General features: G+C 34.9%; 1 protein-coding gene across 6 annotated transcripts in view; it reads right to left on the bottom strand.

Annotated features, from left to right (window-relative positions):
* GLS (glutaminase) overlaps positions 1-26222 on the bottom strand; it is an 87020-nt gene that overhangs the window by 11796 nt on the left and 49002 nt on the right. For 3 of the 6 annotated variants that reach the window (XM_015110583.3, XM_077957325.1, XM_028830943.2), the window contains 3 exons: positions 23293-23424; positions 22229-22321; positions 366-427 (listed from right to left, as the gene is read on the bottom strand). In XM_015110583.3, the coding sequence (XP_014966069.2) occupies positions 366-427; positions 22229-22321; positions 23293-23424 (287 nt within the window). Of the gene's footprint in view, positions 1-365; positions 428-13527; positions 13775-18582; positions 21207-22228; positions 22322-23292; positions 23425-26222 lie in introns of those variants that run through there. The other 3 variants (XM_077957324.1, XM_015110585.3, XM_015110584.3) reach the window with 3 other exon arrangements.

The raw sequence follows: 26222 nt of genomic DNA, 5'->3' as shown, positions 1-26222 counted from the left end.
CAGACACCAAACCCCCTAGCTGCTTCCCACCCATACACACACCCCAAAGACTGGGAATGGAAGGTAGACAGGGAGTGAGAAGGCACTGTCCAATTCCAGTAAGCCACTGATACTAATTAGCCAGATTCGCTGAACAGTTACTACTTGGGGAAACAGACATATCGTCTTTTTTATAGGAGGCAGAAAAGGACAAGATTGGAAAGCAGGCCATAGGCACTGGAAGTGCCTATTTGATAAAAATTTTGTTGGGGTCATTTTTATCAAAGGGAAAGAGAAGTGAGACTTTAACCTTAAAATGGCTGCTCGCCCAGAAGCAACTTCATAAATATCTGTAAAGTGCATGCTAATCCATCCTATAAACATACCTTCGAAGTGCAGACACATCTCCAGTATATGCAGCAAACAAAAGATTTATCACTGACTTTACCTGTGAAGAAAAGAAAGTTTAGGCATCCATAGGGGAAAACAAACACATACAACGTCCACCTGTCACTGGTAAGTGATTTCCATGCGCTTTGAACACTTCACCTGAGTCATGTGCAAGAAGTTATCTCAAGGACACCTTCATAGCCAAAAGAACCCACATGTGTGATATTTTCTTCTTTTAACAGTGGATTGTGAGGGAAAATTCAATAATAAAGATAAGATACATGAGGGAAGGAATGGAATAATATCACTTGGCACAAAAGAATGGAATGTTGTGAAACTCATATAGTTGGAGCAACTGAAAATTGTTTAGAAGCCTTCCCACTTTGTATGTCTCAATATTGTGAGGAAGTTTGTATGCTGATACCATTCACATTATTAAAAATTAAATCATGCTATATAAATGTCTAATCCCTGCCAACAATCACTATCCTCACCAATCACTGGCTTCTTTGCAAATCTTGAGAGAGAACATTCAGTGTTAACTGTCATCTTAAACTTTACTTCACTGGAAAGACAGCCTTCAGTTCAATGCCCAGGTGGTACAAATTGGGTCATTCTCAGAACTTACGACACTGCTGTGTTTAAAAGGTTTCTCAGCTCCAAAATATTAAGTCACCTCTATTAAGTGCTCCAAGATTTCAAAGTGTATCTACTTTTGACAGTTACCCACTTTCCTTTTCTTATAGTTAAGAGGAAAAGTCTAGTTATCTGAAAAGCCATTGGATTTTGGTCTGCTTTCATAAAGACTTTATCAATCCCTATCTATGAGAAATTATTGATCACAGAATATTTGTAAATACTTCATAAATTCCCCCATTTTGTCTTACACTTTGCAACTTCAACATTCATATTGATGACTCAACAGATGCTGCACTCAGTGGTAGAAAACAAGTTTAACTGGAGGAATGGAAAGTTACCCAGCTCTCCACCAACAAAGCCACAGCCCTGAACTGTGCTTCAAGATCTTAACCCGGACATTCTCCCTTTTCAGTATGGCTTCCCCCTTCCAAAATCCATGAACTTTCCAAATTAACTGGAACTGACCATTGCTGCAGTTCTCTAATTCAGCATTTTCAAAGTGTAATTTGCAGAAACTAGTCCATAAGATGGTCCATGAAAATAAGGATCCTGTGGCTGGATATGATCTTAAAATATTAAATCCCCCTCTTGGAGATTCATGGGCATATGAAAGGCTCTGTAAAGGTCTACCGTACAGGAACCTAACTAGCTGAGCACACCTCCAAAATACTACTATTACTATTTGTGTTGATATCACTTCAAAAAACTTTACCTTTAGTCCTTTAGCTTCCCTCCCAGCCATCCTTTTCCACTCCTGCCCAGAGTCCAGAACAGTTTTCTCAATGGGGAATGGGGGTGGAACAAAGAACTAAAGAGTATCACCCAGAATGTTCTAAAAGCATACATAAACATCTCTCCCATTTCTTGTTGTCCTACTCCTACACCTCAATCTGATACATTTTAGGGAAAGGAGGTAAATGCATAGAGTTTGATTTTTATAGAGATGGGGTCTCACTATGTTGGCCAGGCTGGTCTTGAACTCCTGGTCTTAAGCAGTCCTTCTGCCTTGCCCTCCCAAATTGTTGGGATTACAGGCATGAGCCACCATGCTCAGCCCATAATTTTGTTTAAAGTCTCCAGGTGACTTTGATATGCACTCTTCTGGGTTATAAACCACTGTTTCAGATGCCCTTAATGTCTTTCTTTTTTAGTGGGGTCAACTCTGAATTCTCAATTCCCTTTTTGCTCTTTGGCCACAGATTACTGACTGGCTATTATGGACTATTCTCCATATTTCCACCTGGTCTCTCATTACTGCTTGACAATTTTTTTTTTCTTGTTGGTTCCTGCCATACTTTCTTCAGGCCTTTAATACCAGCAGAGACCCCTAAAAACAGACAGAAGATCCTAACTACAACTTTGCTGAAAAGATAAAAAACTGTTTTCATCGCTCAAAGTAAAAAGCTTCATTTCTGAGACTCACTTTTTATCCATTCCTTCAAACACTTATCCTCCAGATGCCCTGCTCTTGTTCCCTCACTGATCCCCTTTGTTTCTAGCATCTTTAACTTTTCCTCCTTCATTAGTTCCCTCAGTTTACCTTAAAACAGACACAATTTCATCCTATTTTTAAAAATCAACACTTGACCCTATTGTTCTCCCTCAGCACGTATTTCCTGAAAGTATATTTTTAATTCCCTGAAAATTACCTTCACACTCATTGTTACCTCTAAATAGTGCTCTCCAAAGCTCCAGCAGCTTCCTAAGCCCCGATTCCTTCAGCTCTCCCCAGCACCCTCCACCCTCTCACGACTTGCCTTCCATGCTGCTCCATCACCCTGATCTTCCTCCTGTTTGCTGCTTTGCAGATTCATTACCCACTTTCCATTGCCAAATAATATTCCCAAGGCAGTCCAATCTTCTTGTTTTTCAATATAATGTCCTTCAAATGATTCATCTATTCCTCTGGGCAGACTGACTTCCCCATCTTTAATCTAAATCTTTGCTCCTAAGCTCTAGTCCTACAGCTCCACTTGATAGTCATTTCAAACTCAAAAACAGCAACAGCCCTGCTGGCTTCCTACCCTGGCTCCAGTTCACAACTGTCCGCCTACTTGACATTGCTTCCAGGACTTTTAATTGGCATCTCAGACTTATACCCAAAATGGAATTTGCTTTGCTGTGTCTTCTGCCACTCACAGTCAGCTCCTCTTCTAGTCCCCCCAGTTTGGGGATAACACTACAATTCATCCACTTGCTCAGGCCACAAACTCGGGAGTCATCCAGTGCTGCTGCATTCACTTACACAGGTTGAGTCCTTCACAAGGATGCCTGGCCACAGGGCCAACACGGGTTACCAGCCCACACTCTTCCCACCAAGGTGTCCTAGCACCCAGGTACATGTGCTGGGAGGAAGGGAGCTTCTTTACCCAGTGGTACTGAGAAGTGGTGCTTCTGCTTCCGGCCAGAGACAGAATTAGCTTTTTCTAATTCAGACAAATTCACCATACAGACTGTGGGGGGATATTCCTTGATTCTATTTCTCTCACAGTCCACATCTAGCTCATCAATAAATCCTCTTCGCTTTACCTGCAAAATATGTTTAGAATCCTATCACTTCTCACCACCTCTAGCATTGTTGCCTTAGGCCTCATCTGAGTCACCACCTTATCACCTCTGCTGCCAGAGGGATCTTTTAAAAATATCAAGGAACTCCTGTGCCTTTCCATCATATCTGAAGTAAAATTAAACTCTTTACCATGGCTTTCAGGACCCTGAAGGCTCTATTCCTGGTTACACTGCACGTTATCACTCCTACCAGTCTTCCCTTTCCAGCTCTACTCCAGCCAGAATGTCTTGCTGGTCTCAGGCACTCAAGGCCTACAACTGGCTGCTAAAGATGCTCTTTCCCCAGGCAGTCAGGAGGCCCCCTCTCTCCCTCCCTTTGGGTAGGTCTCCACTCTACCCAAAGTTCTCTCAAGACTAAAATACTCCCTTCTTTTCATCACTGCCTTATCCCTTACCTTGCTTTTCCCCTTCATATATATATATTGTAAACTATACAGTTTTTAACTATATTTATGTTATATAAAATTATATGTAACTATATATAAAGTATATATATATTTATATATACTTGTTTTCTGTCTCTCTCATTAAATGTAGGCTCCATGTGGTGGGCAGAGACCACTTGTCTTTCTGTTCCCCACTGAGTTACCATGTCTGGTAAACTCAGTGTCTACCACACATAATAGGTGCTCATTAAATATCTATTGACTAAGTGAGTATTCTCCCTCAAAGCATCAAATACTCAATTTTGGGTATTAAATTGTAAAATTAATTCCTCTATCAGCCCCCAACCCTGTTTTGTTTTTTTTTGTTTGTTTGTTTGTTTTTTTTTTTAAGACAAGGTCTCACTCTGTCACCCAGGCTGGAGTGCAGTGGCAGGATCTCGGCTCATGCAACCTTCGCCTCCTCAGTTCGAGTGATTCTCCCACCTCGGCCTCTGGAGTAGCTGGGATTACAGGCATGTGCCACCACTAATCTAATTTTTGTAGTTTTTGGTAGAGACGGTGTTTCAGGTTGGCCAGGCTGGTCCCAAACTCCCAACCTCAAACGATCCGCCTGCCTCAGACTCTCAAAGTGTTGGGATTATAGGTGTGAGCCCCTGCGCCCAGCCCGTCTCCCTTAACTTTTACATCTTTGAATATCATTACAAGATTTATTCAATCGTAACTGGTGCCTCTGCTTCTGGTCTTTCTTCTACCCTCCAAAATCTCTCCACATACTTCTAATCATATTCTCAAAACATTGCTCTAATCACTAAAGGTTTCTAAAGCAGGGGAGTTATCAAGAAACCCAAAATCATTCTTGATAACGTTTAAGTTCTTTAGCCTTGTATTCAAGGTTCTTCAGTCCAGCTAACTTAATTTTTCTTCTCAACCTCAATAGAGCCAAATTGGTCTGTCTTACTGCCCTTGTTTTTGTCTTGGTGTCTATGCTCTTTAAGAACACCCAGATTCCTAATCAAATCCTTCCCCCCTTCCCTCAAAGACTAGCCTGAAAGTCCCTTCCTTGCTGCCAGTTTTCCCCAGGCCATCCTAGCCCAGCATTACCTATGTAGCTTATTGCCAGCTGCCCACACAGTGCCCTGTGACAGCATGTGCCAGGGACAGTCAATTAGATACCTCCACTCCCACCACAACCCCGGGTCTACCTCCTGCTTCCTCCCACAGTGCATACTATTCTCCTGAAATCATTTTCCCCACCCATTTCTCACGGATATGTTATTCTTACCCATTCCTATGAACTCTGCTCCAATCTCTTAAATCAAAAGTAATCTCTGTCTACCTTTGCCTCACTATGGCACTGTAACACATGACCACATGGAGCATTTGTGTGTCTTACTTCCCCTACCACTAAGAAAAATCCAGATTCCCCTGTATACTATTAATATAGTAATTACCCATAGTTCTTATTTTCAAAACTATGTTGGTACTTCTAAGCAATAAAGCTTCATCTGTTCCCGTGACTGGATATAAGAACTACACATTCCCTTTTAAATTTCTGAATTTAGACCATGCTAGTTTGAAGAGATTTTATTATAGTATGCGTGTAGCACTTAGTCACTTATTCAATATTTCAAATGTTCTAAAAGTCCATTTCTTATTAATAAAGCCCAAAATAGAACATTTTAGAATTTACTTGGTTTATTCAGAGTATATTGTTATTCACAAGCATGAGAAAAAAAATTAGGAAACTTTAATATACAAAGGCTTTGTAAGTAACCAGAGGGAAAAAACATTAGCTTGCCTTAACAAAAATTATTAAAGACTAACATGGAAGTTTGGTATTCTTCCCATGAAAACAAAAGGCTAGCTGTGGAGCTGAATTTAGTCCAAACCAGAAGATAAGTGCTTGAACACAAAGTGAGTGTAATTCTCTCCAAAACAAAAAAGCACTAGGAGGCAGCCCATGCACAGGCACTATTTAAAAGCAACACCACAAATGCCTCTTCTTTCTAGCATCAACAGCCCCCTATACTTTTAAGTTTACATAAATTATGAAATGAGCTGTGGGCAGAATGCCACGAAAGAAAATGGAAGTCTAACACTTCTGAGACAAGAGACGGAGTATGTCGTGTAGGGATAGTCTGCTTCCTGGTCTGTTAAAAGAGTGCCACGAGTATTTCCAACTAAGCTGACACACCCTCTGGAATGCCTATCATGGCAAACAAACTGAAGGAGAGGGGCACTCTAGAGGATCACTCATCCACCTCCACACCAATTCTTGCAAAGCATGTAGGTGTGCTAACCATTGATCGAAGCTCATTCCCCTATATCCCCACTGGATACTTGAGTTGATTTTAAAATACCTGTCAAGGAGGCCAAGATCCAGAAAATAATGGGTTAACAGTAAATGCCAGAGGCATGGAAGCTGTGTTTTGATAAATAATCCCTTCATACAAAGAAACAGACTATACACAGCCGCAATAATAGCTATTAAATTAAGGGCTCTATGTTTAATGTATGCCTCCCCATGGCAAAGAGACACTGCACTTGGGGAGATACCCATTAAAATTTATAAATTAAATGTTAATAGTTTCCCCTTCATCTTGTAGATTTTCCAGCACTGTTGCATTTTTCTTATCAAGTCTCTTTGTCAGAACCTGCCCGAGCCAGACAATCTTATCTTAGTTTATTTGTACAAAGTCATGACAACAGTGGGACAAAAAAATGTTACAGTTCACATGAGTTCACTTAACACTGGCATGTTTGGCATAGCAAATTTCACTTTTTTCCAAAACAGCTAGAAGCAGGTGGGGAGTGTATCAGTTTTACACTTCTAAAACATGGCATTCCTAAGTCTTTAATCCTATCATTATCCTATGCAGTTTGAGCTTGTTTAAAGGTTGAGTTGTGTGACTTCTGCAAATGCCCTAATAATTCTGTACTTATGATTAAGTAGCAATTATTAGAATTATATACTCACATTACTCTGTATTTATATAGTGGATGACCCTAAAACATTCAACATTATAAACAGTTATACTTGTTTTTAAAAATCCCTGACAGGCTGGTTGTAAAATATGTTGACAGATATATTTATTACTAACACTGAGATTAAGGGCCCTGGCTCAGGGTCACATAGAATTAGTGATGGAGCTTCAGTAGAACTCAGGTATCTGGATTCCCAATTCTGTACAACTAGACCATGACGATGTGAGTCCTTAACAGATCTCAGATTGTTATCCAAAGCACAGAAGGAAACCAACGGATTAAACATCAATTCAGCTCTAATCCATAAAAGTTCTTTACTAAATACTGGAAGGAAGCCTGGATGGGACCAAAGCGAGAGGGGAGAAAAGGAAGAAAGGGAGAAGATGGAGGGACGGGGAGACGCAGGAAAAATTGATTCACTGGTTTTACACTTTACTTCAATTATTTAATTTCTAACTCTATTACCAACCAAAATTTCCTTTTTCATCTTGAGTTTGTCTTCATATAAACATGAATTCAGCCTGTTTGGAACTGCTTTAATGAGAAAAAAAAAGCAGGTAACTGAAAAAACACCCTTCTGTTTCTACCGCCTCTAGTTGGACATAAGCTGCTCTCATTTCCAGCTCACCACAGTATCTCTTGTCATGGAACAGATACTTTGCTTCATCTGTTAAATAAACCATCATGACTCCAGATCCAATTTTGTTTTAAAGGCTTCACTCCAACTTGGCTGATTATAGTCTTTAAATGAAAATAAGCTTTCAGCCCACTTTTATATTTTCTTAAGGTCAAATTGAAACATACTACCTATTATACGGTGGCTAAAGAAAAATTTTAAGTTGCCATTATATGTAAACTAATCACCTTGCCCAAGGGTAAAAATAAACCTGTGTAATGTGTATATCAAAGATATTTCCTCTTTCCTTTACTACTGAGCTTACTTAATATTTGTAAGGATGTGTAAAAAAAATTATAGTACTTTTATAATTAGACAGTCTGAGTATGAGGTCACATATTCCTAAGCTTTCCAAAGATTTACTGAGACACAGTTATTAATATACTATATATAGACAAAACTAATCCAAACTGATATGATTCAGAGGGTTGGGGAAAAAATCCTTTATAGGAATAGCAATTCAATAAATTCATGCCCATATTTCCAAACTTACACAAATGCAGGAGATTCTCATATAGTAATTTCAATAGAGAGGAATAAATCAAATAGTAAATTTTACTATAAAGGGAAGAAGCTGTTTTACAGAAATTTCACTTTAAAAATACAACCTCAAAATGGTAGCTCCAAGAACTGCATTCTGTTCTCAAATTTGCTAATAAACTCCCTTAAAAACATAAAATTTTCAATTTTTTTTTTTTGAGACAGTTCTCGCTCTGTTGCCTAAACTGGAGTGCCATGGTGCAATATGGCTCACTGCAGCCTTGACCTCCCAAGCTCAAGTGATCCTCCCAACTCAGCCTCCCAAATAGCTGTGACCACAAGCATGTGCCACCAAACCCAGCTGATTTCTTCGTTTTTTTGTAGAGATGGGGTCTCACTATGTTGCCCAGGCTGGTCTCAAACTACTGGGCTCAAGCAATCCTCCTGACAGCCTCCCAAAATGCTGGGATTACATGTGTGAGCCACAATGCCTAGCCTCAAAAATTTTCAATGACTAGTTTAATCTGAAATAATTTCACTCATTTGTAAACGAAAAAGTCATAATCATGTCAAAAAATCTGACAACCTATGAAGACAAAAAATTAAAGATTATATATTACTTACAACGAAATAGTTAATATGAAGCACCTACTCTCTCTTGACTCAGCTAAGTGCTCCAAATATTATTTGTTATTAAGGGATAGGAAACATTTAAATAACTTAAGCAAGGTATCAGAGCTGCTAAGTGGGAGAACAAGGGCTCAAACCCAGTCTGGAAGATGCCAGGGCCAGTGCTTGCAACTACTAACTATCTACTGGGCCAAGCGATTTCCTAACAATCGGGATTTCTTCCATAACACAATACCAAGACAGAAATATGTTGTGACAGGAAATCAGAAAATAGCAACAAAGAAACAACTTACAGAAAATCAGAGATATTCATTTTATACTGAGGTGCTACCCAAAGGTGTTTTTTAAATGAAGAGAAAATGAAAGAACAAAAGTAATTCAATTTGATATATCAATATCACAAACGACAAATAGAAAAACATTAAGATACTACCTTTATTCTTTGCATTTAAATCTTTAAAAATGAAATGTGAGTTGGGCGAATGTGAATAAAAGCAAATACAACTGCTACGCCACTGGCAGCAAATAAGTAACTTCTTTTCTCAGTGGCATATTATTCCAGTAAACACCAACAAATGGTCTAAAAAGATATCGATGAGGTCATAAGCATCCCTCTTTATATATCCAATTATAAAAGTAGCTAACAATATATCTTTGTGTGGTCTGAAAACAGCACTCCTAATCAATAAGCAAGAAAGTAGAAGAAAAATAGCAATGAGCAAGGACAAAGACAGCTACTCCTCTAAAGAACAAAACTGCAGACCTTAAGCATATTTATATTGCACAGATGACTATCAAAGTTTCTCATTCACTATCTTTCTGGTCTTCTCCCACTATTATACAAACAAGTATTTGTAAAAGTTCATGAACATTAGTGAATATTACATTAGTATGTTAGGATAGAGGACAAGGTGCCACATTTCTGGAATGATAAAGTGTGACATTTAAAAAACAAGTACATAAAACCCAAAAAAGTCAAAGAACTTAAAAGTGAAGACGAGACAGGAAGAGAAGAAATTCATCACCACATACACATATTAAAAAAAAAAAGGCCGGGTGCGGTGGCTCAAGCCTGTAATCCCAGCACTTTGGGAGGGTGAGATGGGTGGATCACGAGGTCAGGAGATCGAGACCATCCTGGCTAACACGGTGAAACCCCCTCTCTACTAAAAAATACAAAAAACTAGCCGGGCGAGGTGGTGGGCGCCTGTAGTCCCAGCTACTCGGGAGGCTGAGGCAGGAGAATGGCTTAAACCCGGGAGGCGGAGCTTGCAGTGAGCTGAGATCCGGCCACTGCACTCCAGCCTGGGCGACAGAGAGAGACTCCATCTCAAAAAAAAAAAACAAAAAATCTGGGCCATTGGAATCAAAATATTCTTACAAAGACACCATCTTCTGTAAATTAAAAATAAATAAATGCAAACAAGGTCCCTGAAAACAGATAGGGTTGTCTTCCTAGTGTGAAACAAAGCAGTTTTAGCATTCATACAGGAAGAATTATGGTTTCAATTCAGAGTTTAAGGTCCTATTCCTTAGCATGCCTCAAATCCTACTATAACAAAGCCGGGTACATGGATTTAAGTTTTCTAGTTATTCCAACCTACAACACTAACACAATCTTTATTAATTGCTCTAACGTTAGAAAAGAAATCCCTCATTTTCACTGGTCTCCAGAGAGCCTTACTTAACTCCCTATATTCTTCAATGTTTATTTCACATTTCTATTGGGAAACATTCAACATGTGTGCTTTATGGAGCATACACACAGAAAAGGTGTAATAACAGTATGTTTCTCTAATGCTGTAACTTTTCAAAGCACTTTCATAGCCATTTTATTATTCAAATTACATAGCAAGCTCCTCCAACATATAATACAGAAAACTGCTGGAGAAAGGGGTATTTTTAAGACACTACAAAATAAAGCAATTATTCTATCTAAAAAAAATTTAGAAAGGACATGTAAATATAAAGCCCTCTACTAAATTATCTATGCTTTCATACAGTTCAATGCTCCAAACTCCTTAAAATACTCTTTCCTTGACTCCTGATATTACACTATGCTGGATTTTCTCTTCTCTGGCCACCTCTCCCTAGTGGAAGCCTCTCCTACTCTCTTACTTTTAAAATGAGGGTTTCTTAGGGTTCTGTCTTTGATACACTTTTCTTATCACTCTATACTATCACCTTAAGCAATCTCACACACCACCCCAGCTTCAAATACTACTCTTCATACTGACCACTCACAAAATTATAGCTCCAACTACACTACTCTCCTAAGTTTTAGGCCTAAATCTGACTGCTTACTCAACATCACTACTTAGATATCTCACAAATATCTCAAACATCAGCTAGCTTCTACACACTGATAGTTGTCTATCCGTTATCCACTACCCATCCATTCCATACTAATAGAATCTCTATTTGTTAAAGGTAGTATTGTGTCCAATTAAAAACACTTTCCCAGATTCCCTTGCAGTTAGTCTGGTCAATGAGCGTTAGGTGAGTTTCCAGTAAAGCTTCTTCCTTTAGATTTAGGTATCGCTCTTTTCTCTTTTTTTTCTCCCCCTTTGGCCATACAGGTGAGGCTAAAGATGAAACAGCCACCTTGCAACTCTAAATTGATAGGCATGATTTCTAAGATCAACACACTAAGGCTTGTGTAACAGAAGTTTATCTTACTGATGGCACTAGTCCTGGTTGGTTCCCCTGATAGTCCCTGAGACTTTTTGTTATATTAGAAAAATAACCCCCAGATGTTTAAAGCACTGTCAATCAACCTGATATCCACAATCAAACAGATCCTTGTAACAACAGCCAAAATTAAACTAATTTCTTCCCATACTCCCAAGGTTTGCTTTTCCAGTATTCTCCATCTTAGTTAATGCAGCAGCTTTGGCCCTGTTGCTCATACTAAAAACCTGGTAGTCAACTTGCTATCTCACTCTTTTTCACCCACCAAAAACCATCACCAAGTGCTGCCAATCCTATTTCTTAAACACATCTCTTATTTACCTACTTCTCTCACCTCTAGCCCAAGCCACCAATACATCTCAAGTCCAAAACCTCAACTTTCTCTCTTTAATCCATTCTCCACAGAGCAGTATTTACAAACCAAATCATTCTCTCCCCTTTTTAAAAGCCTTCAAAGTTTCACACTGAACTCTGAATAAAGTCCAAAAATCTTAATATGGTATATAAGACCTTTTACAAATGTCTCCCAAACTGTGTCCTGAGGACAACCTACAGCAGAAGCACCTGGGGTGCACATTAAACATTTAGATTTTTGAATCAAACTGTAGGACTGGGCCCCAGGAAGCTAGCTGTATTTGAAAATTAAGACACTCTAACAATTCCGATGTACATCGAAATATGAGAAGGCCCACTCTACATAATATGGTCCCGTCTCTAAGAGTCATCCACGGCCAATCTCCATCCACCTCACCTCACTCTTCTTTCAGTGCATTTGCCTTCTTTTCCCTTCTCAAATGTGCTAAACTCCTTCCTGTTCTGGGGCCTTCAAGTCAGACTAGCCTATTAACGCTATTCCATATTTCCTCTCCTTCAAAACTTACACACTGTATTACCTTCCAGTGAAAACCAACCATATTTAACCACCCGGACAAAACAAGGTCTTTTTATTGTACCCTCTCCTAGCATTTTTTTACTTTTCTATCATTTATTATCATTATATTTAGTGAAATATTTTTTAAAGAAATGAAACATTAAAGATACAGTTAACCATGCTCTCTGCATCCATTCCCTTCCCTCCCAGCAGTACGTTTTATCTAAAGATTGGTGTTCATGTTCTTATAGTTTTATTAGTAACTACATTGTATATTTGTGTCTCATAAAGTCTGCTATAGATGTACAAAAATAGCATCATATGGCATATAACATTTTGCACCTCACTTATTTTGTAACATTTAAAATGAATTAGATCTACATGCATCAGTATTAACAAATCATATTACCATTTCAGTTATTTTCAGTATTTATTATCTGTATCCCGTTTAATTGCAAACACAAGTTGGATCATACTTGTCTCATTAACCACTCACTGCAAATCCTAAACACCTCACAGTTTCTAGCACATATTAGGCAAGAAATAAACATTCGTTGACTAAGAATCTATCAGTGAATAATAAAGCACAGGAATAATGCTAAGGTTGATTTATATAGATCTGAACTGCTCAATCAAATTTAATTAGCTAAATATCTTGAACTAATTCTGTTTGTGTGCTGTTTGAACAAAAATTAGTGAAATGCTGAGGGGGATGGTAATCCTTTTAGCTCTTACTTGGTAGAAAAAAAGACCTAAAGAAAATAATTTTAAAGGTTATACATTTTCATTTATATAGAGGGATCTAATCTTGGATATTGGTTGGGTACCAGAAATGAAGAAAACAATACAAGAGGAGAACAAAATTCCTGCTATATAGAAGGCATTAAAAAAAAAAAAAAAAAAAAAAAAAAACCCAGAAGTTTGCTTTGTAAAACAGTGATTGAAAATATTGAAATGGAAACCAGGAAGCCAGAAGAATCCTGGACTTCAGCCACTTTCTTACAGTCACACAAGTGGGAAAGCAACTTCATAAAAGCAATGGGTTATCTGACTACAAATTTACACTTATTACAAAAGCAATTCTAGAAGAGAAGTAGAGCAATTTCAAGTGGGTACATTTACAATAAAACCGCTAACTTGCCAGAATAAGGGTGTTCAGATAGTTGGAAGTTATTTTTTTGGTTATCCTTTAACAGCAGAATTGTTTCTTCACAGTCCAGTAAAAAGAGACATTAAGGCAGAAATATTTTATTGGTATGATTAAAGAGGATTAATAGTATTAGTCACCATGGAATGTTAACAAAATCATTTGTCCTGTAATTTCACCAGATGTCAATGAAGTTTCATTGTGCAGAAGATGTAACATTTATTCATCTCAATTCAAATATTCATCTCAAACAGTATTATTTAGTTCATTCTTTATTTACATTATAAATCTTGTGCATAGACCTGGATCAATGATGCATATACTTCAAGGATCTAAGTAAAATAATAAATAAAGAATAAGCTATATTATACTGAAGAAGAGAAGTTTGGACTTTTACATTTCATGTGTGGCTTTCTAACTTTTTAAAGAAAATTAAACTACAATGGCAAATGTCAGCATCAAAAGATTTGAAAGTGAACACATATAAAGATGTGGAATTAAAAACCCATTTCCTGAGTAACTTTGACATAATTTTTTAAATTACCTCATTTTGGCCCAAATTATGATATGAAAGAATAAAAAATGGAATACTTGAAATTTAAATAATATATTCTGAGTTTTTCAACTAAAATCTTTAATTTGGAATGACTGTGAGAAAGAACAAAACAATAGAACTTGGGTGGAATTCAATTAACAATTTATACCATGGTTTTAGATATCAATAATCTCATTTAACAGAAGAAAGTCAAGCCTTAAGGATTAAGTTTTAAGCTGTCCTCTCAAAATAATCTTTGTAAATTGCCCCTTTGTGATGATTTGTGAAAGGCACATATAAAATAACGAAAAGTTATAATTCTAATCTAGATCTAAAAAAAGTTCAGCAAGAAACTGATTATCATAACTGAAATTTGAATTTTACAATAAAATGGTTCAAATGTGAGTATATTTGCGTAACTGATACTAATATTTCATCATTTTTATTCTGGAATATATAATATGAAAGCAAGCAGACTTTATATCGAATGAGTTTATATTGAAACTTGTGGGGAGAAGAGCTACTCAGGCAGTTTACATTTTCAGAATTAAGAAACCAATACTATAATATTTGGAGAGCAATAATATTTAAGTTTTAACATTTTAAGTCAACAAAGCCTTTCAAAAAGTAACATATTTCAATAACTCAATATACACAGTCCTTCATAAATATTAGAACTCCAGAACTATGAAATGGAGATTGATACTGAAGACAATATGTACTATAGACAGAGTAAATAAGCAGACAAATTAGGAACCTTGGGGGCCACTCACAGATCCAAATGTCTAAAATAAACAAGGGAAGTAGCTAGATATTTTGCATGTTTTGGAAGAGCTAACATGCAAAGAAAAAAATTTTTCTTAAGAAACCATTTGTTTAGAACTTGAATAGTCTTTTATTTATTTAAAATCTTTTTACTTATATGGTTAATCTAACCTCAAAGGAATTTATTTTAAAAAGCCAGTGGTGTAACATTTATTTTTAGAGTTACATTTCTGCTACATTTTCTTTCTTTCAAAGGTTGCAGGGTAATGTTTTATTTTTAGAACTACTATATAACTTTAACATTTACTTTTAACTTTACTAATTTTTAACAACTGGGACATAAGACTGCTTACTAGAAAAATACAATTAGTTTTAATAAATGCTGATGGTACCATCTGCCAAATAACTTATAGTCACATTAACTACCGCCAATTATGCTTCTCTCATTAAAACTAAACCACAAAACAAACTCCATCCTAACAAAACACACAACAGACCAACCCCCTCAAAAGAGAAAAAAATCTAAATATGCTAATAGAAAAAGCAAAGTGCTAGGAACCCTGGAAAAGGGCACCTGAGTGGGGTGGGAGTTTGTACCAGATAACATTCAAGATTACTTTCAAATTCAAATCTGTGATTCTAAAAAATATGTAAGATTATGGTAAATAAAAGTACATCAAAATTCAAGAAAGATTGGACTATGTTTTAAAAATAAAAGAAAGCTTTCAGCTATTTACAGAATATAAACTTAATTATAGCTCAAGATTTCAAATATAATTGCTGGGCAGAGGAGATTTTCATTATATAAACAAAAATCACCAGAAATGTAATATGAAAACAGAAATTCAAAAACTATTTTGGGTAAGAATTTTGTCTTTCAAAAGCTAAGCCTTCCAAATAGATAATTTTAATTATCTGTGGTTTTAAGGACTGAAAGCATTTCAGCAAGGTAAACAGCTAATGAAAAAATACCATTATTTTTAATCATACTACATATAGAAAAATCATATCCTCAGATATTGAAATATGGCTTAAAAATAAATTGTTCTTTGCCATTGAGATGTGGTATACAATTTTTCTTAAAAAAAAATTCCATAATTAGTAAATGAGATTTAGAGTTAAAAGTATAGTAAGAATGTTACAAGATTAACCAACAGAAGCAGTTGGCACCAGCTCACCCATTTCTAATACTTGCCTTTTGAGGACAAGATCATACTTTTTTTAAAAAGCAATACATACTGGTTTTCAATAAGTATTCTGTAATTTATTGTTGAATGAAATTTTAAAAACCACAGATTCTGCCAAAAAAGCAATGCAATCCAAGTGCTAATTAGTATCCTATTCATTTTGGTGAAGGGTTAATGGTTCAGGAAGCCAATATAAAAGTTTTTTATGAAAACAGGTTTTCTATACATGGCATATTTTAAAAATCTCTATTAGCTACAACTTACAAAAATTACTAAAGTAGATCTACAATCTATAAAATAGAAATGGTAAACAAAGTCAACTTAAATTCTCTTCCTCTCCTATGTTCACAAAATAGAAACAGAAAACATTTTAAGACCATAGTAACAGAATCACTTTGTTAAATAAGCATTTACAATCAGTCTACTTAACATACTATTTTAAAAATAAGTACCTTTTCTATTACTATTTAAAAAGTTAAGAATTCTAAGAAACATCACGTTTTGCCCGCTGTTTCATGTTGGATAAATATTGCCTCAGATCCTCTTAGAGTAGTTTTCTAAATTTCTCAAAGTCATGTGCATTTTATGGTATTCAGATTAATAAACTACTGACTGGAGGTTGGGGTATAAAATAAAAGAACTTCCCCCAACCCAATTAAATTCCTTCCATTTCTAAGCAATGTAAGAAACAAAGGTTTTTAACTTTGTTACAATTTGAAATAAAAGAAAAATAGTTGAACTTGGATATACTTGAGTTTATGTTTACGTATAATTGTACCCTTGAACTACATGACAGAGAAAAGACAGAGTAAGGTAAAGTCCATTCTCAATAAATCTAAGTGAAAATCTGAGCATAAGGCCATGATGCATGGTAACAAATTTCCATTTATGCTACATCTCCAACATCTGGTTTTGGTTTTATTACACAATGCAAATATAACATTTAATCCAAAATGGTAGAGAAGGAATTGAGAAGAAATCACACATTAAGTATACCGATCATATACCTTTAAAAAATGCTTTCTAGCATTTTCAAGGCCATCTAGGAGAAAAAACCAAAATTTTTACAAATGAATAGTAAAACAGATTCTTAAAACTAAAAATTGTACCACAGTGAACTAAATAAAACTATTCCATAAACTGCTCAACATGAGAGGTGCACTACTTCTTTTAAGTCAAAAACAATTTTAAAAATACAATCCTTCCTTATAATAGATTTTGGAAAGTGCTTTAAAGTCAGATTCCACATGAAATCTAATATTCTTGGTTTCACTTTTCCAGAGTTCCCCCAATATTGTTACTACTCTCTTACCCTGGCAGTACTGGTAGTGAATGGGAGTGGTAACAGAAACCACAAATCTTTAAAGTCAAATTGAAGAAGTCAAATGGTAAAGTATGTTATACTTTACCAATTCCAGGGCAGCAAAAATTTTAGGGGTTCTTTTGTGTCAAAGCTTGGAACAGGAGTAGATCAATGAATAATTTATACATAATATACAATGTGAAAAGAACTGCTCGTCATTTTCAGAATATGAATGGGTAGATTAAGGTATATAGATAAGGAAATGATATATATGTATGCACAAACATACATATGCACAAACATATGCAACCCATACATTATATATAAATTATCAGGATATAGGCTGACATAACAGTGTGTATTTCAGCAGTTCTTTCCACATAAATATATGCCTATTAAATATACACTGTCAAATCAAGATCACCAGGCATTTTAAGTCTCCTCTCTCTTTGCTTCAAATGAATTTTTTAAAAAAGTCTTTAAAAGCAAGTAATCATAAACTGTTACATATATTGAATATATTATTATACTGGAATTCCTTATTAACTAATTTAGAACTTCCTTTAAAAATCCCACAGATTAATACAAATTCATGTAAACAACAATATTTCCCCTTTCAAATGGTTTTAAAACTTCTATAATATATTCAGGAAACCTCCAGAATATGAATGGCAGATTTAAATAAACATAAAAATATAAAGTACTATATTTGACCTACAACACATGGAGCCTCTATAATTTCTACTACAATTTGGATCATGCTGTACAAACATACAAAATTCCTTCTGAAAATGTAATCCCCTCAGAAACCAGTTAAGGTGAATTTCTAGATCATTGTCATTCTGTTTAATATAAATTCTACTGAGATTAACAGTTTTATTCTAAAGCAATATAATGATACTCTTCATTTGGTTTAGCAATGTTTTTCCTATTATTAGGCAACAACAGATAAAATGAGAGTTACATAGTGAATAACAACAATATTCCTCCTTGGAAAGCAAAAATAACCTACAAATAGGGTTGCATTTTTTTTAAGTTACCAAATGGAAAAACAACCAAAAAAATTGAGAGAAAAGTTTTTATTCAAATACTTCTAGTACAACCAATAGGAAAAGTCCTCCTCCCAAAAAAACCACTAATGCTATATTGCATTTTTAAAAATCAAATAAAGCCCTTTTGAGTACTTCTAGTTTACTTTGAGGCAGCTTCAGAATAGCAAACACTTTAACAGTATTTTCATAAAGAATAATTTTTTCTAAGTTAAAATCCCAACTGTATTTGTACCTAAAATGTTGAAGTTGCTTTGATTAAAAAAAAAACAAAAACAAAAACAAAAAAAAAACAATAAAATCAGCTTAAAATAAATTTATTGTACAATACAAAATGTAGGCATACTGGAAAATAAAGGTACATTATTAAATATACAAAGCAAATGAAAGAAAGCTAAACAACACAAATGTTTCATCCAAACACTAAGATAAAATGCACAACATTTATGCTAAAAACAAAGTACTTCAAGAACAATATGCATTTCAAATGAAATGTTAATGATGCCAAAAAATAAAAAGAAAGAAAAAAGAAAATCAAATATGCTACATTGTAAATGCTTGAATATCAAGAATCAATAATGGCATAAAACAAACCCAATAATACTGGGTACTTTCAAGAACTTTGTTTAAAAAGGTGTTAAGAATACTGAAAGAATCAAAATATGTCCTTAAAACTGGCAAAGTTTTTTCTTTTTTAAGTTTGAGAGCCTATTCACAGTATCTTATCTCTTCTTCCATTTACACTTTTCTATAAAAATTTCTGGATGCTCCTTCTTAACATTTTCTAAACACAGTAGCTTAGATAACAGTACTTCATTTTTAAGTAAGCATTTAAGCATTACCAACACCAAAATAGTAAGTGCCACGAATTAACAAGCTAATTTTGAAATCTATACGGCTATGTATGCAATATGAAAACTAAATCTTCATTTTATAAAGTGAAACCAATTTCTAAATGAAATGGTAAAATGTAACAATTTAGATCATAGGGGAAACCACAATGCCTTTTTTCCAATTAAGGCATTTGGTTGCCCAAACTACAAATGGCCCCGGTGCAACTAACACAAATATGCAGTGAGGCCTTGAGAAGCATCCAGTTAGGATATGCATCTGAACATTCAAAGAACATTCAAGTAAGCATAAAATCCTGGGCAAAATCCTCTACAACTTAAAATATAATTATTTAAATATATAAATTTAATACTTAAGTTACCCAAAAGGCGTTTGGCCAGCACCTCTGGTAGGGAATTTCTTTTCTTAATATCACAGTTCCCAAACTCAAGACATTATGATCAAGATTTTCTATCTTTATTTGCACTAGTATCTAAAATACTCAGTGACATCTTTTTTGTTACACTATGTTTACTTTTACAGACTTTGCATTACCACATACACCATCATGCTAAGAAGTCACCAAGTTTTTCTTCTAATCCCCCACTAAAATAAACAGGTTTCAACAAACTTGAAACTGTAGGGGAACTACGGGGAAAACCAGAGGGGTATATGGAAGAAGGAAGAAGTGTGAATAGGTCCTATAGGATTTTACAATCACTTTGCCAAGACAACTTTAAATACTATGAATAATTACTTGAAATCAGGTTGTGTAGAATCTATAGTTCTCTTAAAAACAAGTTTTGATTCTCAATATTGCATTTTTATTATCAAACAAAAGGATTTAGATCTAACATATTTTAGTAGCATACTTACTACCTGCAGACTAAATTCATTTCTCAAGTACTCTAAAAGAGTTCAAATAGAACAAACTTTATGAGATGCTATAACTTATAACAAAAGAAATATTAGCATTTATAAAATTATTAGGATAATAAAATTTTAAAAGCTAAAAACCAAAATTTGCCATTCATATTTAAATATAACATAGAAAAAGTTATGTGGATAATATGAAAATAAAATTGTTTAGGTGAACAATTCACTTGAAGACACTCACTGTTTCTCCTTCTGAGTAACTAACCATTATAGCTTTTTATCAATGAAATGTCATTATCTCACATCTGAAATTCTTTGGCTGGAATGTTTTAGTAACATAAGACACTCCTGTATATAACAATTCTGACAGAACAGAGGAGTTGCAAAATAAAAAAGGTATATTTTAAAACATTTGATAAAATTTTAAATAAATTTTTTTAAATGTAAAGCCAATCTATCACTAAAAATGGCATAAATGTAAATGCAAGCTAATTTTATCCACTGCTATTTTAAATACAATAATTTGGGGTTCATTATTTTGCCTTTTTAGTTTTGTATTTAGCATAGAAGTACTTTCTATTGCCACTACAGACATCAAGTTAGTTTTAAAAATGGAAAGGAAAAAACAAAATGCAACAAAAGTTATGAGTTTAATTTGTGAATTTTAGAACTAAGAATTACAATTTTCTGTTACTGTTGTAAAATGGGATTATCTGACCACATAGTTAACATCTTAATTACATCAAGAAAAATTTAAATTTTTCCTTTTTGTATTTTTAAAAATAAAGCAAATTTATGTACTTGTAAATATTTTTTAAAGACCAACAAATGCACTTCTTAATCTACTGTCTTTATACAAAGATTAAAAGGAAAAAAAAAAAGCTTTATGGCTCCAGCACCCAAGATTGAGAACAAAAAATACCTCAAATAAATATTTATAACTTGCAAAAAAAAAGCTAAAGGTGTTTGAAAGATTAAATGAAGAAACATTCTGAAACTAGAACCCATTTCTTTAGCTTTTCTCTCCCAGACTTTCCATTCTATATACTACAGTTGTAGAGATGTCCTCATTTGACTCAGGTGACACTTTTTTCCATACTGTCTCTTTTAAAGCAAGTTCTTGTTGGAGACTTTCATAGTCCAATGGTCCAAAGGAATGCTAGTTGTTCAAGCAACATACATAATTTATTAGTGCACTTGAGTGAAGAAAGGTCCAAGCTATAAAATGGTATTTTTCAATGAACATTATTAAAATGTTAACATTTTAAACCACCACCTCTGACATTTTGTTTCATGTTACTCAGGTCAACTCCCACGGAAGTTTCTATTCTGTTGGTTTTGCATAATTCTTACATAGTAACAGAAATTAATTTGATAAAAACTAACAAAAATTTAGTTTAGCACTACAGAAAATGTACTTAGTATGTATTAAAAATATTTTCTACTTACAAGTTCTTCATATTATCTTGAGGTCTAATTAGGTAATTTTACTACAAACATTTTCAATATGGTACGCAAAGAAACTGAATCAAAATTCTCAACACAAGCCCCTTGGTGCAGTGAAAAACTATATAAAATATAGACCAAAAAAGTTAAGTCCTGACTCTTAATACTACTTCTAAAAAAGGAATATATGTGTACAAGAGTATGAAGCCAAATACATTGATAAAAACACAAATAGGACCGTAAGATTATTAGGAATACTGCATTAAACACAGTGGAAAAAAATATTTCATCTACAGTGACTTAACTTTTGAGGCTTCATATGGTCTCTCACTAATACGATAATCCTTTTCATTTACATATCCATCTACACAGTATGCAAGAAGTTAAAATAAACTTCAATTTAGGACTGACAAATATTAAAACAATGCTTTATAGCATGTAGCACGTTTCAATGTCTTTTTTTTTTTTTTTTTTTTTTAACAGAATCAATTCTAAAAATCTTGCTTCAAATAGTGGAAAATGGAAGGGGAAAACCCTGACACTAGGCTAACCAGTTTCAATTTAAGTAACAAAACAGTAATATTTAAATATCTATATCTATTAACTATCTATTAAGCAATATTTAAATATCTAATACTGGTGATCCCGGATTAAAATGTCAACAATTTGTTTACACTCATTTATGAATAGCAAAGACCCGAGGCCACTAACAAAGATTTTATTTATACAGGCAAATATCACTTTTTCTCTTCTTAAAAATTTTATATAATTATCTAAATAAGAATTTTGCTTACCCTTTGATCACCACCTTCTCTTCGAGGATCAAGTTTTTTTGCAAAGTGTCTCAAATTATCATAGTTATGGAAATTACACAGAGAAACAAGATCCTGTAAACAGTTATACAGAGCAGGTATAAGAAATTGGCTATTCATTGGTTATGTATATCCATATTTTAACAAACTCTGCTTATATCGTCCAGCTTAGAAATCATCACTACATGCTAATAAAGTAGTATAATACATCAATAAGAGACCTAAAATCAGAGTAAGATATGGATACAAGTTTTAAGGGCACTGCTTACTAACATGATCCTAGGGCTCAGCCAATCAAATCATCTTTCACCTTCTACAAAATAGGGTTTATAACCAGCCCCATGAAAGAATTCTTCTATCAAATAAGTGTAAAGCAACATTAAAATATAAGTAAGTACTCTGGTTACAATCTACTATACTTTATATGCAATCCAATGTCATACTCTAGTTTTTGTAAAATATAAAAGACTGGAAAATAAAACAAGTTTAATTGAGTATGGCACTCAATATGAACTCTGGAAAGTAATAAATGTAACTAAAACTAGAAGCTCAAACATTAGCAGGAAGTAGGTAACAACAAAATACAGAACTATCAAGAGCAGTAACACTTTAAAAACTGTTTAATCTTTTTTTAATTTTCAGTGCTTATTTCCTCAAAAAAATGTTTAAAGGTAGTCAATGGATAAAGATATTTTAAAATGCAGATTAAAGATAAACCAAAATAATTCTTAAGATATACTAGGTTTTAAATTACTTCTCCAAGTTTAATATCTTTTGTTGAGCTTTTGAAAATTGATACTAATTCTAACCATGAAAATTGAAATATTAGCATCTAACAAATATAATCTGTGGGAATAATTAAATGGAAGCTATCTGACAGAGGCAACTTGAAGCTCCTCTGGGAGTATTTCCACAGCTACCTAATAACTGGCACACTATAGGTGGAAGGTCAAGAGTTAATGAACTATGGAAAATAGGTTACAAAAAAGAATCAATGGATGACTCAACTTATATCATCATTATTCTCATTAAGAAAATATGCTTACGTGACAAAAGTGAATTCCCTTAACACTGTTGCCCATCTTATCCAGAGGAGGAGACCAGCACATCATACCCATAACATTGGGGACAACTAAAAGAATGCCCCCAGCAACTCCAGATTTTGCAGGAAGACCAACCTACAAATAATTCAGTAAAAGAGTACTCAGGTAAAAATTTTAAAATAAGAAATGTTATGTTCAACAATAGGGAAATTGGGGCTGGGCACTGTGGCTCACTCCTGTAATCTCAGCACTTTGGGAGGCCAAGGCAAGCAGATCACTTGAGCCCAGGAGTTGGAGGCTAGACTGGATAACACAGGAAGATCTCATCTCTACAAAAAATAGCAAGACTCCGAGGTGCACACCAGTAGTCACAGCTACTCTGGAGGATGAGGTGGGAGGATCACATGACCTCAGGAGGTCAAGGCTACAGTGAGCCATGATCGCACCACTGCACTCCAGCCTGGGTGACAGAGCAAGATCCAGTTTCAAAAAAAAAAAAAAAAAAAAACAAATTGGGAAATCGGTTTAAAAATTAAAAATTATCTCCTGACCTCGTGATCCTCCTGCCTCAGCCTCCCAAAATGTGCACCTGTAGTCTCAGCTACTCAGGAGGCTGAGGCAGGAGAATGGTGTGAACCTGGGAGGCAGAGCCTGCAGTGAGCTGAGATGGCACCACTGCACTCCAGCCTGGGCAAGAGAGCAAGACTCCCTCTCAAAAAAAATAATAATAATAAAAATAAAATAAAATAAAACATTATACATATACATACATATCATCGAATTTCAACATTAAAAATATTGTAGAAAAATTTTTATCAACATATTTATAAATAAAGTTATAAGACTGGGTGCAGTGGCTCATGCCTGCAATCCCAGCACTTTGGGAGGCTAAGGTGGGCAGATCACCTAAGGTCAGGGGTTCGAGACCACCCTGGCCAACATGGAGAAACCCCGTCTCCACAAAAAATACAAAAATTAGCCATGTGTGGTGGCAGGCACCTGTAATCCCAGCTACTCGGGAGGCTGAGGCAGGAGAATTGCTTGAACCTGGGAGGCAGAGGTTGCAGTGAGCCAAGATCGCCCCACTGCACTCCAGTCTGGGTGACGGAGCAAGCCTCCATCTCAAAAAAAAAAAAAAAAAGTTACAAAACAGTTTGGGATAGATATGAATATAGAAAAATTGTTTAAAGATACACTCTAAGGAATTATAGCAGTTACATCTAAATTGTGAGGCTATGGATGCTTTTATTCTTTCTGACTGTATTTTCTAATTGTTCTAAATAAATGTATTGTTTTTAAATATAACAAATTATTTTTTAAATATTTTACAATTAGAAAACAATAAAAAGTTATATATTCTTAAAAGATTTTCTAAAATGGTAATTTAAAATTACTCCTCAAAAAATTTAAGTTATATTAGCAAAACTTGACAAATGATAAAAACAAAACTTAATGTCATTAGGGCAGTGTTCATTAACTGCTTACTAACATTCAGTTAGTAAGTACCTCTGGATAGAAATATACCAATAAGACCGGGTGCAGTGGCTCGTGCCTGTAATCCTAGCACTTTGGGAGGCCGAGGCAGGCAGATCATGATATCAAGAGATAGACACCATCTTAGCCAATATGGTGAAACCCTGTCTCTACTAAAAAAATACAAAAAATAGCTGGGTGTGGTGATGGGCGCCTGTAATCCCAACTACTCGGGAGGCTGAGACAGGAGAATCACTTGAACCCAGGACACAGAGGTTGCAGTGAGCCAAGATTACGCCACTGCACTCCAGCCTGGGTGACGGAGTGAGACTCCGTCTCAAAATAAGTAAATAAATAAATAAATAAACAAAAATAAAAGAAGTATACCAATAAAGTACTCTTACACAAAACTAAACAAAACAAGCAGACAAAAAAAAAAAAAAAAAACACCTGAATTGGATCTACAAATTTATAGGAAATACAAGGGACAATGGAACAGAGGTAATCAGCAACGTACAGACAGTGGAAAACTGTATAGACTGAATGACCCAGTTTTTTCGACCAAACAAGAAAAAAAGAGAGACCGATCAAAAGACCAATAGATTAAAAAAAAAAGGGGGGGGGACACACAACCCAATCACAATGTATGCGCCTCATTTGTATCCCAAGTCAAACAAACCATCAAATAATATAATAGGCCGGTGCAGTGACTCACGCCTGTAATCCCAGCAATTTGGGAGGCTGAAGCGGGTGGATTACTTGAGGTCAGGAGTTCGAGAACAGACTGGCCAACATGGCAAAACCCCATCTCTACTAAAAATACAAAAATTAGCTTGGTGTGGTGGCGGGCGCCTGTAATCCCAGCTACTCAGGAGGTTGAGGCAGAAGAATCGCTGGAACTCAGAAGGCAGAGGTTGCAGTGAGCTGGGATCATGCCACTGCACTCCAGCCTGGGCAACAAAGTCAGACTCTGTCTCAAAAAAAAAAAAAAAAGAAATAATAATTTACAAGATAATCCAGGAAATCTGAACACTGACTAAATATTTTGATGATATTCAATTTAATATTGATATTAATAATGATATTAAAGTTTTGATACATAATATTTAATTTTTATATGTAAAAATTATATTATTGTTATGTTTTGTTAAGGGTCCTTATTTAGAATTATATGCTGAAATATGACAAGGACGGGGAAACAGATGCACACACAGATGAAACAAGATTGGTCATGTATTCATAATTATTGAAGCTGAGTGATGGATAACATTAAATGCATCTCTCTCTCTCTCTCTGTTTTACATGTTTGAAAATTTCCAAAACAAAAAAAGCTTTTAGAATGGCATTATGACTTGACATGAGCAGAATGAAATAAGAAAAGTCAATACACTTTAGAAGTGGCAAATGCACAACAGAGCTTAAAGCAGTACATTTTTGTTAAGTTTTAACTTTAATATACT

Source organism: Macaca mulatta, chromosome 12 (assembly GCF_049350105.2).
Source record: "Macaca mulatta isolate MMU2019108-1 chromosome 12, T2T-MMU8v2.0, whole genome shotgun sequence".
Lineage (NCBI taxonomy): Eukaryota > Metazoa > Chordata > Mammalia > Primates > Cercopithecidae > Macaca > Macaca mulatta.
Note: the sequence above shows the minus strand (reverse complement) of the source record. Positions and strands in the feature narration are given on the sequence as shown.